We start from the raw sequence: 16,878 nt of genomic DNA, 5'->3' as shown, positions 1-16,878 counted from the left end.
ATGGGCAACTGGATCCTTCTATAAAGGGTAGCTGATGCATGCTTCCTCTGAAGGGTTGATTCACACATGCCTGTACATCAGTTGATATCTCATCACTTTCTGAGTTATATCTAATCTAAGCACTTGAATACAAGTTTATCTATTTAATTTTATTTAACTATGAAGAAATTCCAGGTTTTACATCTGAGAGGAAGATAGAAGTATCTTAATACATAAAACAAATCAATAACTAAAAATATGAATAATTAATATGGGGATACACAGAAAACTTTATATATTCTTTTGATGATGGGATGATGTATGGACAACTCCCCTAAGTGGTACACTGATGCGTTTGTGGGGCCCATTTGTTTTGACAAAACATTCTTTGCTCAAAACAAAGCTGATCCAGTTTAGGATGGCTTCCAAAGACAGACCTGGTACATACATTCATTTTTGATGTCCCACTAATGTACAAAATGTTTCTGGAGCCTTTCAGGTAACCTCCAGTTGTATTCTGAAACCTCTGGAAGAGTTGAACTGCGTTTGTATGGTTGAAGAGTGGTTGCACTCGAAAGCTCCCGCCCTGAATAAATCTTTGTTGGTTTTAAAGGTGCTACTTGGACTCTGATTTTATTGTGCCACTGAAGGATTAGCAGTGTAGATCACCACCACCATCCTATACCTAACTATTTCTAACAGGGGAAAGATGTCTGCATATTCTGTATTTATTTATGGACCTGCTCCTAAGTAGTACCATCAACCACAAAACCAGCATGGTGAAGAGGTTACACTATGATCTGACAGACCCATTTGAATCTCAGTTCTATCATGAAAGCTCAGTAGATGACTTTTGGCCAGTCATTCTCTCTAGGCCTTACTTACTTCAAGGAGATATTGCTGTGAGGATTTGTTGGAGGAGGGGAGAACAATCCTGTAAGCCACTTTGGTACCCCAATGGGGAGAAAAACAGGACATAAATAAGCTCACAAACTCAAGATCTGAATTCTGATCTTAGTCTTAAAATTTTTATTTTCTTTGAACTGTGGCATACTGCAGTACTTACTGCAGGTATATTCCTGCTTTTAATACATTGTCTCCTGCCTTTGTAATCTACTATTTGTGCTGTTTATGATACCTGTTCCCTTGAAGTTTGTTGTTTGCATTGTTTTTTTAATCCAGTAATTATAGACCTATTGAACTGTTCATTGAATCTCTTAAAGCAGTTGTTTTATATTCTATATATATTCTGCTGTATGTGTCAGCAAGGAAGATGATATATAAATAAAGTAAATAAATTATCTTTATTTACTTTAGGATGCTTAGGGTTGATCCTGCGTAGAGCAGGGGGTTGGACTAGATGGCCTGCATGGCCCCTTCCAACTCTATGATTCTATGATCTCCGTTCAGCACCTTAACTAACCAATCACTTAATATTTCTTCCCCCCTCCTTGAGTAACATTGGTTGGCACAGAAACAATTTGTCTTCCTTAACAGTCAATTTAACTACTTCACTGATATATGTATGGAGGTAGCTGTAATTAGGAAGTAGCCATCCCAGCCCCTCCAGCAAAGTTTGCTCCCTTCATTTAATATTTGCACAGTTATCTGTTTCTGGATCAGGGCTAATCCCATGGTAGCTGTAAGAAGGAAGCAACACCTTTTACTCTATAGTCATAATCATCTGTATACAGGCACGAATAATGAGGAATTGTCATTACTCCCCGCAAGTGAACCATGAAAAGTTAACATAGTTAGGAAACTACATCAGAATTAAAAAAAGAAAGATGTTAGCTTCATTAAAGTTAAACATATTCATGGTATTTTTTGCCTACACAAAAACAATATAAAATGCAGAACCATTTTCCAACACAATTTTAATTTAAATTGGTTTCTCCACCTGCTTCTCCTTTCCTAGCTGTAACCACTTGGAACTCTTCCAGTGGGAGGAACTAATCTGTCAGGAAGTATTTGAATCTTGTTTGCACTGGGGAAAGGAGGGGAGTTTTTTAAAAAAATTAGCAGATTTAAGTTCAATGCAATCACTAACATACATCAAAAGTAGCCATAAATGGTTCTCCTTCAAAGATCACATTTGCTCTCTGAGAACTAAGCTTCTGAATTCACCAGACAATTAGAGGTTTTCACATTTAATGTCAATAAAATGCCAAGATAAATGCTGCTGCTCATATGCATGGGGAGACTTTAGAGTAATAACATTTTCCAGATAATCTTGCTTTCCAAAGCTTTGAAACTACTTGCACCACATTGGCCATTTATACCCTGAGAACTTCAATGCTCCAGCCCCCTTGCAGGAGCACAAAACGGGGGCGGATGAGGAGCACTGGGTCAAATGCTCCCATGTGTGGGTGCAGGAAGAGGAGGGGCAACCTGCCATGACTAAAACTCCAGCCTGCAGCCCGGCATGAAATCTCCAGTGCATAAATGGTCATTCAGACGCTCTAACATAGTCTCTCTATGCTGTGAATCAGCACAAAACTCCCCAAATCACTGATGCTGGAAAACAGACTATAACAGCATCATATTTAGGGGCTTATAGTCAACATCTTGAAGATATTACTGTCACACATGCATAGACATATGGGAAGGGTGGCACAGGCCTTGGCCAAACATGCCCTGATAGTAAAAGATACTTACCTCCCTCCCAAACCAAGGCAAGCCTCCATGAGCTATTTGGGAAGGGGGAGAGGCAACTCTCATGCTGACCCCTGCTCCAGACAGTCCACCTGAATTACAGTGACTAGCAAAACATCCAGCCACCCCCCCCCATCCCTTCATCTCCTTTTATATCACAGTGGTAACAATCTTCACTTACGTTCCATATAATTACCCTGTGATGTTCTATATAAACTGCCTAGAGCCGTATGGAAGGACGGTATAAAACAAAGAAACAAACATGCGATTAACATGATGGAGCATGATGGAGCATGATGGATGGATTATGCTAGTAACATGATGGGGGAGAAGGAAGGCCAACACACTGCTAGTTGTGTGTGCGTGTGTGTATTAGCAGGATACATTTGCCGGACTCTGTGGGATGCTACAGTCCACAGACTCACCTGTCTTTGAAATGTTATGCTTGTACGCTACGAACAGTAGCAGAACACTGACTTTCCCTATGTTCCTTTCTCCACCATGCATCATCTCTCTCTCTCTCTCTCTCTCTCTCTCTCTCTCTCCCTCCCTCCCTCCCTCCCTATCACATTTATATACCACCTTCCCCAAAGACTCAGGGCGGTTTACATAGAACTGAAAACTATCCAGGAAACATTACATATAACTAATTATAACATTAATATTATTAACTGATAATAACAGAGTAATTGTATAACATTAAACAATAATACAACAGGTCCAAGAGTCTTGGTGGAGTTCTGGGGGGGGGGGGGGGCAGGGGAAGAGGGGGGCAGGGGCTCTGCTGATGTTGTTGGCTGATTGTGCCTGGCCTCAGCCCAATGCCTGGTGGAGGAGCTCCCTTTTGCAGGCCCTGTGATACTGCTTTAGCTCCGTCAGGGCCCTGATCTCTTCTGGGAGCTCATTCCATCAGGTGGGGGCCAGGACACAGAAGGCTCTGGCCCTAGTTAAGGCCAGACAGACTTCTTTAGGGCCAGGGACCATTAGCCGGCTGGTGGCGGAGCATAGAGCTCTTTTGGGGCATAGGCAGGGAGGCTGTCCCTCAGATACACTGGATCCTGACCCCGTATGGCCCTGAAGGTAATTACCAGAACCTTTAGCCTGATCCGGAATTCAACTGGCAACCATAAAGTTGACTTCAACATGTAGAAAAGGTATTCTTGAGATCATGGGACCCATGTGGAAAAACAGGTACATGGGTTAGATGGTTGCAGGGAGGAGTGGGAAAGGAGTAAAATCTCCATTCTCTGTTCCTTCAGTGGAGCTGCACTGACAGAATAGTGAGGAATGATGATTTTACTATCTATACGAGCAAATCAGGAGAGAACTTACTTTGCCATCCCCAAAGAATACGTCCAACTCGGAGGCTATTAAAGACATATTGTCAGATAAATGCCCTGAAATAGCTTCTGTTGTTGCCAGATTTGCATAGAGGGCAATCAAAACAAGGAAGACCTGGGTGAATTTGGAGCAACATAGATAGAGATAGTCTCAATTGCTTGAGATAATGTCTGTGAATTTTGAAATGTAATTTTGTTGATTCTTATAGCTGGAATGTTTTAAATTTTATACTATTTTAATTACCAATGAATACTTTGTGCACATTGTAATTTGATGACTAGTCTAGCACCGTAATAAAGACTATGATTCTACTACCTGCTTCCTCATCACTGCACCCTCCCTCTTTCTGGGGATAAAAAGGAATAGCATGATGGAAGAGGAGAGAAAAGCATGTATCTCCCATCAGTAGCTGGTTGGATACAATCTGGTGTTTCTACTACTATTTAATGAAAGCCACATTTATGCCTACAGCCATTCAAAATGGCTGCAAATTCTCCCTGCATATGAAAAATACCTCAAGTAAGCACTTAAAACTGGCATCCTCCTTTAAATGCTTACAAATTTAGAGACGTTGTGGGCATCTGGGTACATATAACAAAAAGCATGCTATAGGTAATTACGTCTAGATTCTTCAGTTTGGATACTCAGCTCTTTCCACATAGCAGTGGTGGTCTCTCTGCCAAATGATCTATGCCTTCTTGCTGCCTTGTCCTCTTGTCACAAGTCACTGAGCAAGAAAGCCAATCATTTATTCAGGCCTGGCTACTATATTTAAACCCTCAAAACAATTGTTTTATTTATTTATTTATATTTATATACCACCCTCCCCTGAGGCTGAGGGCGGTTCACATAAAACATAGAAACGATACATAGAGCTTAGTTTTCATAACAATTTTCATATAACATAAATAATATGAACATTAAACTACAGGTGCAAACTATAACAATATGAACAGGTCCAGAGCATGGGTAGATTTTTAGGAGAGAGGAAGCAGGGACCCAGTAGATGTTGCTGGTCACTCAGTCTCAACCAAATGCCTGATTTCGATGATATGTTGGAAAGCTTAGATGCAAAGCTGATATATTCTCAAAAGTAAAGAATGTTGCTGAATAAGATTTAGAGAACGGTGTTAGAGGACGGAGTACAAACACCCTGTATAGCTCACTACTCCTTTTCTGATGTAAAAATGCAAGATAAACTGTAGAAAACAGGTGGAATCACACAAATACACTTACCTTGCATAATATGTACAGTGTCAAACTCTATTCCCTTCAGGGTTTTATTTCCTTATTAATTTATTTTGTGCAGCTTTGCGAATGCCTTTTCTCACCACCCAATACCTAGTCCTATCCTATATAATAAAATGTGCAGGGTAATTTTCATTATGTGTTGGCCCTCAGGAGAGAGGGTCCTCTCCTAAGGGCCAATTAGAGGGCTGGTATGCCATTGAGACCATGCCCACCTCCTCGCCACTACTGGGAGTTGGGAAGACTGCCTGCCTCCTCCACGGAGGCCAACCCCACTGCACACGATACCTGCAAGGCCTGCCTGACCTTCCGAAATGACAGTAGTGATGAGAGGGCGTGACAGTTCAATGGCGCTTCTGTGAATGAGGCACCCACCCTTCCATTCCCCTACCCAACTGCGTCATCATAGACTGGGTGGCCGTCCTCCTAGACGGCACTGCTATTTCCTCCCTGCTCCTGCCCTTTCAGGGGGCTAGTGCCCACTGACCCTTTCATGCTGCTCTTGCCTCGGTCCCCAGAGGCTGCATTGCTGCCATTCAACTACTCATGGAAAGTGAGAGGGCCACTGCTGGGGGAAGCACAGGCTGACCAGGCATCCTCCATGCCGCCTCTGCTGCCCTCACTCCATTCCTCCTGGTGCCATCAATGCCGCAGCCTGAGCATCCCACTGAGGGAGGAGATGAGGGCTACAGGAGTAGCTGGGGGGGGGCACTCTGCCTATGCCTCTCCTTACTTCTGCAGTGCACAGCGGGAGACCAGCCACGTACTCTGCCCTGACCCTACCATGCCCCCTGCCCTTCAGAGAATGGAGAAGGATGTCACAATCCCCCCAAAGCACCTTACTGTCATGAACCCCGATTCATGCCATCCAGGGCTCCATCCGTTGCTGCATTTTTCACACTTCTCTGTTCTCCCCGGCCGGCTCTGGCCAAGGCCGTAAAGCAATAAACCTGTCCTCTGGGATCCTCACTCCCTTCCTTTCCCAGCGGGAGAGGCTCCATGCGAATGTATCAATCTTACTGTAAGTGTCCTTGCGGAGACAACTCAAAGTCTCAACAAAGTGCCAACCGCTTGATAAGATTCCGGGCCATCTGGCGGCTTGGGAACCAACTCTCTTCTGTTACCTTTCTGCTCTCCCGCCGAAATACCTTCGACCCCTCCCCTATTTGGTGGGCCCTATAACTACCCCACTTGTTTCCCTCACACTTTGTTATTATCAAGATCTTTGCTTAGGAAGATCTTGGCATGCTTTAGCGTTCTGTGGAGTTAGCCAAATAAAGCTACTTTTGAAATTTGCAACCGACTGTTGGATTTCGAATGCGCTTTCACCTGGGACTCCACGGGCTGGGCTCAGCCTGATTCCTGACACTTACTAGATGCCTGCTGGGATGGAGGTCCTGTCGGCTTGTAGCCTGCTTTTAAAGTGAGTTTAACCACTAGTATTCAATAACAGCAACTATGGAGCAACATTCTAGATCAGGGGTGACAAATTCTGGTTCTCCAGAGGTCCAGGGATTACAATTAACACGAATATCATGGTAACTGCAGTCCATGGGCCTCTGGAGAGCTGCAGTTTGGCCACCCCTCTTCTAGACCAAGGCATTTGGCTTCCAGACCAGCTCTCCCCCTCTCCCCCCCTTTTAAAAATATTATTCAATGGGTTCATAAGTTTATACTTCACACATCCCTACTTCCTCCTCCAGGCCAAAGAACAAATCATGATTCTGCTAAACTGTGCCACAATATAGCATAGGGAACAACTGGTCTGATCTAGTCTAGTCTATCGGAATTTCACAGAACTTACACAAACTCAGGTACAGAATGTACTATTACAACAAAGAACTGCAATCACACTGCAACGTAAAGTCTGACAGAACCCCCCTCTGCAAAATCTGAAAATAAATGCATTGTATGTACCTACAAGAGCCTCTTGTGGCGCAGAGTGGTAAGGCAGCCGCCTGAAAGCTTTGCCCATGAGGTTGGGAGTTCAATCCCAGCAGCCGGCTCAAGGTTGACTCAGCCTTCCATCCTTCCGAGGTCGGTAAAATGAGTACCCAGCTTGCTGGGGGGTAAACGGTAATGACTGGGGAAGGCACTGGCAAACCACCCCGTATTGAGTCTGCCATGAAAACGCTAGAGGGCGTCACCCCAAGGGTCAGACATGACTCGGTGCTTGCACAGGGGGATACCTTTACCTTTACCTATGTACCTACAGGATTAGAGACTACTGCTCTCTTCATATAAACCCTAGTAAGCCTCTGGCCCAGTGGCTAAAGTTTCCATTCTGAAGGAGCATGGAGGGTTTTGGGAAGGGTGTTTCTTTGGGGAGGGGGGACAAAGCTGTATTGGAAGAACTTAGCCTTTATTTTATAGAGGAGAAAGCCAATTACTAAATTTTATTCTTGCAGAAACTGGTTTTTTACATCGAGCACCTTGAATACCCTAAATATTTGCATAATCAGTTTTTTAAAAGTTCAATGATAAATTTGACAAGAGATTCACCTGCTTTTGTTCTTCTCCTAAACTGTCCCACATCGATGCAACGATTTTTGATACATCCCCAAAGGTTGCGTTGGGGTTCTGTCCTTTGATGGCTGCTTGCGTATCTCTGAAAAACAGGGCGTAAGCAGACACTGGCTTCTGGGGTTCGTTTGGGTCCTTCTTTTTCTTCTTCTTTTGGTTTTTAGGTTTTTTGCCCAGATCCGTCAATGGTCTCTTCTCTCCAGTTACCTGTCGAATGTCAAGAAGGGTGCATTAATGACTGTACTTCACATTATTTTTGCTTTGCATCGAAGCTTGTGCTGAATTTTGTACCTGGTAGAAAAAGAAGTCTGTAAACCAAGGGAATTAAGACTGTCCCTTCCAAAAATAGCCTTTCACAATTGTACTTTTTCTTAACCGAACAGCTCAAGAATTTCAGCTTTTCATGAATTATGGTGCAACTAAAATACAGATACACTCATAATTTCTGTAACAAATGTTCTTTTTATAATCGAAGCTTTCGAAACACGCTGACCAAACAGGGACTTTACACATACATTTGTGTATGGGCAATAAGATTTATGTGCACTGTGTACTCTTTCTGCTACCCAACAAGCAGTTTCACAAACACAGGTGCATTTTTAAAATACTCGCTATTTAACTACTGAATAATCTGAAGTTGCAAGCTGAATGTGTGAACTAACTACTGAAAAACACTGTGTGCAAGGTTGTGGAAGATGCTACTGATATATTTATTTAGAAAATATATGTACTATTTTTCTACTTTGACAAGTGCTTAAGGTAGCTACAATGAAAATATAAAAAGAGCATCAAAAACACAGTAAAAACAATAGTGAATCAGATTTCAAAGTAACTAGAAAGCCATAAAGGCAAAACAAAGCCCGTATGTTATGATCATTAAATTAATTAAAACATTTATATCTTGCCTTTTCTCCTCGAATTCAAGGTGGTGAACACTGTAGAAACTAAGTTGCAAAGGCATACATTACAATCCAATCACACACACAAGCTTTTAAAATATATACGACCAGCAAACTCACAGCCAATTCTGCTGGAAAAAAAATTTGCCTTCCAGAACAGCTCTCTGGAACAGCACTGTGGTATATGCCTTCCTAAAGGTAGCATTTAACCTGCTTTGGCAGTGTACTCCAAAGCAGGGGTAGTCATCCTGTGGTCCTCCAGATGTTCATGGACTACAATTCCCATGACCCCCTGCAAGCAAACACTGGCAGGGGCTCATGGCAATTGTAGTCCATGGACATCTGGAGGACCACAGGTTGACTATCCCTGCTCCAAAGAACTGGGCTCACCACAGAATAGGTCTGTGATTTTTCTGTGCCTGTACAGGCAGTTCTGTAAGCAAAGATTATCAACCAAGGCTAAAAGTGCTCTTTTAGTCCCAAATCATGGCCTAAAACCCAGTTGAAACAAATCAAGGAAAGACATTCTATTTAAAAATGCCTGCAGTTGCTCAACCATTTGGCTGCGATGCCAAATGGGGCATTTTAAAAAAATGCATGAAGGTGGAATTGTATTGTAATGCAGTCCAACCTTCGTGCAATTAAAAAAAACAAAAACACTGCCCCCACCACGGGTGGCAGAACCATTCTGCCCTGGCTGCTTCCATGTGGAGGCAGTAATCCAGGGCAGACTTGGTGCGCCACTCAAATATGTCCCCCATGGGGACGCAGGAAGCAGTGGGGCCCATGGCCCTGTTGAAAACTCCCAGCAGTGGTTCGGCTGCCGGCATGTGGAATCAGTATGCAAGACCATTTCCATGTGCTGGGACAATCCAATGGTTGTCATGAAGTCCTGAGTCAAAACTGATGAGTTTTATTTGTGGCGGCTTATTCATGTATGCAAATAATCTTCAAATGATAACGGTTATCTGCCATTAAGCCTTCTAGTGGTATGTGACTGGCCACCACATAAGCCAGGATGCTCGGCTAGGAAATCAATCTTTCTCCTCTGCTGCTGCTGGTTTGTGCGGGATTCAATCCACTAGATATAACTGGAGCAACTTTCTTCTTTGGAAGAAAGTCAGGAGAAAAATCAAAACCAACGAAATAAATCACAAGGGGAAAGAGAGCAGGAGGAAATACAGGACTGTGGCTTTTTACTATCAGCCATATGTGTCCTATAACACCTAGTTCTCACATCATAAACCAGGTGTTACAATCTGACCAGCTGAGAAGAAACTTCTTACTAAATCCCCAGCCATCATCTCTGCCTGGCTACTTTGGACACTTAATATTTTTAGGACCCAGACAGTGACTGACAGGTAAGGTCCTCCCCCCCCCCTTGCCATGCTCCCCTGCTAAGTGCCCCTTGTAGCTTTAAAGAAATAAATTCTAATATTTGATATTGTACTGCTAACCTTGTCCACATCCTTTACAGCTACAGACTATATCAAAAGCCCTCCTCAATGTCTGATTAATGGACCTATTGTATTCTCTGCTGTCCATCTTGTTACTTCTCCAGAGACATTAATGATTGGGTTAGTTGAGCATGTCCTCCCTATGGTGAAGGCCAGAGACTATTTATTTGGCTTCCCACTAAACATCAGCATCAGTCGTTTTGGAATTTGTCTCTGTCCAGAGGGCTGAGCATTCCTTCTTTCTTTTTGTTAAGTAAGGACTTTGTGTGTTGGGGGAAGGGGGGGGGGAGAGAGAGAGAGACCCCTTTAATCTCTCATTTCTGAACAGCAGCCCAATAGTTCTATTCCAGCTATGCTCAGACACTGAACTTTAATGTTCTCTACTGCCTAGAATCACTGTGCAGTTGCTTTCACTTGCCTTTGTGTTGTTTAGCTTTACAAATGTCAAAACTGCTTTCTGTGTGGGCGTTGCAATGCTTTTTTCATTCTCTGTTATGAACGCCAAGGCCAAAGATCAAACACAACAAGATTTCTAAGAAATATCAGCTATTTCTTCTCTCCTTCCCCCCATGGACCTATAATCTCCCTTGGCAATTCTAGCAAAACAACTCCCAGGGGAGTGTCAAGTTTCTTTCACTACCCAAACCCTCTTACTTCTGCAGCTTGTGATCTCCACGGTAATCTCTAGTGCTTTCCCAGCAGGTTTCATTCAACTGTGTACACATTTTCACCAAAAACTGACAGAAATGTTAACTTCTTAAGTAATGGTGATCTTTATACTTTATCCTCTGGTGACAATATTGACTTTTCTTATACAAATGGCATGCAACCACTTATTTCATACACATGCAAAAACACTGTGAAAGGATATCTTTAATATAGGTAAATTAGCTGTACTTAAAGTTTTACATTGCTATCCTCTAAAGGTATATTCAAAATTCAATGCAGGTATTTTCTGTGGGGTTTAATTCCAGGACAATAGTTCATGTAATGTTAATATATTGCTTGTGTCTACATACATTAAAGCAGCCATGCAAATAAGCTGACAAAAGTTAATAGTCCACAATGTTTTTTTTTATTTGCCTGCTAGTTTGCAATATATTCATGTTGGGCAGCCAAAAGAAAATAAAATATTGTTTTTCAAAGTTTCCCTGGTCAGTCACCAGGAAAAGTCACTTATTGTCATTGGCTGTTTACAAGTCTGTAGTAAAGCAATCTGAATATTTTTGCAAGGATTACACAGTGGCTACAAGCTGCCATTCATTTTTTAAAAAAATCTACTGCTCAACAGATAAGCTTTACCATTAAAAGTACAAGGGAGAGAACAAAGACAATGGGGAGGAGATAGATGAGAGAGATGACCAACCAGACAGAAAATCACGGGCAGCATTAAAATAGAATAGCCTCTCCAGGGACATTTCAGATAGTTTTCCTACTGGAGATTGAAATTAGTGTGTCATAGTTTATATTCCCCATTCTATTTAAACTCCTTCTCTTCATGCAATTTCTCTCTCCAGATTCTGGAATTCTGAATTTCCTCATTCTGTTTCTCGAGTAGTATCAATTCATTGACTGTGTTCTGTTTGTATTTATTCATTTATTTGGAAAATGTATAGGCTATCTCTCCAGGGAACCAGCCCAAGTTCCCTTACAAAATAGAAACAACAACAACAAAACACTGTAACAACTATTACCCTGCCCCCAATCAAAACACAAGAAGGCATAAACCAAGATTAAAAAAATGAAGCAGCTTAAAATGAATCTGGAATGATTCTCAGACTAAATATTTCTAAAAATAGGCTATAAAATGATATTGAAAATATCAGTCCCTTAGTTAAAAGTTGCATAACATTGCATTTTGTATTAACGTCATAATCTAGATTTTATTGTATGACTGAAATTTTAAATACTGTGGCCATTTGATCTGGCCAATGACCGTAATAAACTGACTGCTAGTTAAAAGTCTAAACCTGGAGCCCAAACAAAAGCAAAAGAGGTGCAGTGGCACATCTAGCCTATTTGGTACCTGGGGCAGGTGGATGAGCAGGGCTTGGTCCTGAAGGATGGGTAGGTAGGTGGGTGGACAGAGCTATCTCCCCTTTGGCACCCCCATTTGGCAGTGATATTTGCTTCTGCTGGCAACTCTGTAGGATTACATGCTTTGGATTTGGGTACAAATGTGCACTTTTATCAAAGTAGTGTACGCATGAAGTGCCACTTTGTGCAAAGGTATCTTTTAAATTGAGATGTGTATGGTGGAAAAATAATTTTTGGAAGCATTCAAAGCCAACTACTAAACCCTGAACGCAGCCTAAACAACAGTTTCTAGAAGTGGGGCCTGCTGTTTGGGTTTCTGAATGAAGCTTCTGATTCTGATACCTCTGCAGCAGGCATTCTAAGCGGCCTGACAATTCTGCCCTGCAAGAATATGCATTTTGAAAAGAATGGGGAGAAACGACTCAGAACGTTAGGAAAGTATACCAAGCCATTAAGCAAAAAATAGTAATCTAACATGACAGTCTGTCAGTCACTCAGCTAGCAGGAGAGACTTATGCTACGATGGTTTCTGCAAGTACTTCTGCCAAAAGTGCTTGGAGTCTTCCAAGTGTAAAAGTAGGCACGTTTTCTGGAACTCTTCAAAGAAAATGGGAATGGCAAAAGTAATAATGTTCTCTGCTCACTCGGTCCTCTCTAGCCATTAAGCTTATTCTAAATGGGTGGCTGTTTATCAAGCAGCGAGCTACCCACTTGTAGCAAGGCATGAGAGGAGAGAGGAGGAGGGGGAGAGGGGGAGGGGGAGGGAGAGATCTGGCTCTCCTCTCCTCACTCTTGGAATGGAGCGTTTCATGGTGGAATCTGAATTCTTTGCTGGGGGTAAGTTACTAATGAGGTTATTGAAAATCATCTACACATCACCTTATATTTTCCTCCTGTGTTCAGACCTCTATATAAAAAATCTGCTCAGGGACGAAAGAGCAGTATTTGTCCCACTACACATATGCCCCATAAGAGGGTAAATTCACAAGCATCTTGTCTCTGCAATGTTCTTTTAAACCTTCTAGATAATATACAATAGTGATTGGCAATGGTATATAAGGTCCATTGAAGGTGGGTTCAGTTGCTGTTATTGCTTGGGTTCTGCTAGGCTGGCAAGAATTCACTCATCATTAATTGCAGCCCATACCTTAAAAGCCTTCACAGCACAATGCAACCCTCTCATATTTACTAATGCACTGAGTTCTCCTATAACATGACCTGAACATCAGGCAATAATGGATGAAAGTTCATGTGCTAGACCATACATAACATAAACAAACAAAAATGCTCTTCAGAATGTAATTCTGTTTCTTTGTTTTTAGCTAATAAGGCATGCCCATTCCACCCGGTGGTTTATTTTAATGTATAATTTGCATATTTCAAGTTGGTACACAGAATGCAAATTCCAATGGCTTCACTCTGGTTGTCCTTAGCCTAAGCTGTGGCCAGATCTGCTCTCCCTGATAGGTTTGAATAATCTGACTCCACTTTTTTTTTTTTTACCAACTATATAGAAACATTTGTTCATTTCTAAACTCCCAGAATCATCTACTTGTTCCCCATGTCCCCTACAAAGCTCCCAGCCAAATGCTCCATCTTACCACACAAATGCAGTAAATCTTGTACCGACAGGAAAGAGTATCAATAAACTAAGCTGCATTACTGGGCATTTTCATGGGACACAGAATTCTCAGAGGGATTTTTTCACCAATAACTTTTTGCCTCGTTAAAGAGAGAAGTCATTGTCTATGATTACGACTTCCAAGACACGATACTTCTGTACAGACTGCACAAAAAGTACCCAGCCCAATGTGGGATAATGCCATAAGAAAGCCAAGTGCAAGAGGCAATTTCATGTGATACAACTTTTCTCACATGAGCACTAATTGAATCTATCAATATTCTTAAAGGGGCCTAAGAAATGATTGAACAAACAATTGTGACTGCAATTGTGCTTACCAAGTAATGGTCAGCAGTATCCTAAGCTTTTTTACACACTCAGCAGACAAACACAGGTATAACTCAGTGGTGTGGATATACCTGTGCTGAAATTAAACATGAAATTAGCTGATTTGGGTTAGCTTGCGGACATCTGAAGTGATGAAAAACACTCCAAAATTCTGCCAGTAATGAAAATTGATATCTTCTCAGAAGTGTCTCAGAAGTGTTTTGGGAAGGCACAGGGATGGGAGAGAGAGGACTCTGGCCTGTCAAACTGTTGGTGCCTATGTCTCTTTAAATTTTATTATTTATTTATTTATGATTCAACTTGCATCCTGCCACTCCTGGAAACTGGCTAGCAGTATAAAAACCCTACAACAAAACCCTCCATAAAACTGTAATCCCATTACATTTAAAACACAGCCAATTCTAAACAGCAGCAGCTAACCCCGCCTCCCCCAGCTCAACAGATGGATGACACCATATTGGGAGGCGGGGTCAAGGAAGCTGCACTGATTTAATTTGCTCAAGGGGGGAAGCCCAGATATTGACCAGCCCAGATTCAACCAAAGACCTGGTGGAAGATCTCCATTTTACAGACCCTGTGGAACTTCAAAAGCTCTGTCAGGGCCCTTAGCTCACCCGGGAGCACATTCCACCAGGTCGGGGCCAGGAATGAAAAATCACTGTGGCCGAGTGATCCGTGGACGGGTAGGGTGCTAGTAGCTGCACCTGGCACAGATGGTAGAATGCTAAGTGGTCTATTCCTGCAACCTGGGCCTCCATAGGTAAGGAGGAGTAGTCCAAGATCAACCCCACAAGGGAGATGGAAGGATAATTACTCATCTACAGCAACACTCTGTGTCCAATTCCAGAGAAAGGAGCACAGCTACTGAAAGGCTGTCCCCCGTATCCCTGCCCCAGCAAGGCGCTGAGCTAGTAGCTTGTAGTCAACCTTATCAAATGCAGCTGACAGGCCTAAAAGTATGAACACCGCTGAACCGCCCCAATCCTGCTGGCACCAGAGGTCATCCACCAAGATGACCAGCACCATCTCCACTCAGTGGCTAGGATGGAAGCCGAACTGGTATGGGTCAAGCACTGAACCGTACTCCAAGTACGTCAGGAGCTGCTCTGCGGCAGCCCTTTCAGCCATTTTAAAAGGATTATAAGTGATACCTAACAAACCAACAGCAGATGTTTGGGAAGGTGGGAGGTCAGGTCTACTTCTAGACAGCCATAGGAACTAATGGGGGCTACCATTTCATATGAGTAGATGTAGCTTTTATATAACCCAAAGACAATAATAGCCCTGTCATATCCAATAGTAGGTTCAGCAACACACCTCTAGTATAACTCTGCTTGGAATGGCACTGTGTGATCTACAAGTAGTGGGAGTCAGCATAAAATTGTATTAAAGTGTGGAAGAAAACACCCCAAATAGCATATCTGAAAGCTTGTATATATCTGAGCCTAGATTTTGCACTTTGTTTACACCTGGGTAGCACACTAAAATAGGCACTTCCCCATTAACATGGTCAGGAAACGTTCCAGGTAAACATTACTACAAATTACTGCAATCTAGTAGAATTGCTATGTGCATTATGAGTTACAGGAAAGGATACAGTTCTATGAATGCCTGGAGCTCTGGCTTTTATGGCATTTACTCTTCCTGTAGACATCAGTGACTTAAGTTGCCTTGTACTGGGGTACCAATCCAATTTCATTGCAGATGGTATGTCATGTTGGTCAGGAGAACCAAAGACTTTTGTGTGTATTTGTTTTGTTTTTCTAGAGCCACTAAGCTGCAAACATGCCAATAGCCTAACATATCACATTAACTCAGAAATATGTTCTGCTGATTTTAATGGAACCTACTCCCAAGTAATTATGCCTGGGACTACATGAATGTGCAGTCAGTCAATGTTTACTTGACCACAGAAAGGCATGATTTGGATTTCGATTGCCAGGTCACCCTTGGCCATCAGTGATGGGTAGAACTGGAAAGATAAAACAAACACTGTCAAATCTGAAATGTCTTTAAAATGGTACAAAAGTCCACAGTGTGAACATGTACCATTCCATTATTTACAATATAGTATTCTGTTTATCTGGAAGCAGTTTATACCTATAACTACTGGCCAAATGATGTGTAACCGGCTGCGAGTCTTGCGGGAGCAGCGGGCTATAAGTCAAACAAACAAACAAACAAACAAACAAACAAACAAACAAACAAACAAATAAAATAGCACACTTTAAACTAATCCACATTATAAAACTGCAAAGTTTCAAAGAAAGCACTGTGTATACATACAAAAATACCATGATACAAAGGCTTATCTTATCAATCAATGTCTAGTTATTCTTGTATTTCAGAAATAAATTGTGTAACAATTTGTATATAACAATAGGATGACACTGAGTGAAGTCCCTGAACCATTTTTTTCAGGAAAAAGACAAGTCTAAAGTGCTTCATACAATAGCTTGCAAGACCCTGTCTCTTAGGTTAGCTCTCTATGATCTAGGAGGAATAATGTAAAGAATATTTAAGATATTAGACACAAATTTGTTTGGCTTTCATAAAGGTAGGAAGATCTTTACAATGAGAACAAAAAAATGAAAACATATTCCTAAGAAACATCCCACTCAAATAACTAAGCGCCATTATCATTGAATGTCACCCAAGTTAAACATTAAAATATAACACGTACATCACTCTAGATTAGGCAACTTTACTTATTTCACTCATGTTATAAGCAGACAAGGGGCAAAAAGGTCTCTAAAAAATTCCAATATTT

At 41.9% G+C, this 16,878-nt stretch overlaps 1 protein-coding gene across 5 annotated transcripts in view; it reads right to left on the bottom strand.

The window, feature by feature from the left end:
* The window catches only part of TOX2 (TOX high mobility group box family member 2), a 298,443-nt gene that overhangs the window by 48,083 nt on the left and 233,482 nt on the right, over nucleotides 1-16,878 (bottom strand). For all 5 annotated transcript variants that reach the window (XM_077335269.1, XM_077335270.1, XM_077335266.1 and 2 more), the window contains one exon: nucleotides 7,726-7,953. In XM_077335269.1, the coding sequence (XP_077191384.1) occupies nucleotides 7,726-7,953 (228 nt within the window). The remainder of the gene's footprint in view (nucleotides 1-7,725; nucleotides 7,954-16,878) is intronic.

The sequence above is a fragment of the Paroedura picta genome, chromosome 4 (genome assembly GCF_049243985.1).
Source record: "Paroedura picta isolate Pp20150507F chromosome 4, Ppicta_v3.0, whole genome shotgun sequence".
Lineage (NCBI taxonomy): Eukaryota > Metazoa > Chordata > Lepidosauria > Squamata > Gekkonidae > Paroedura > Paroedura picta.
This window is presented reverse-complemented; position numbering and strand designations above follow the sequence as displayed.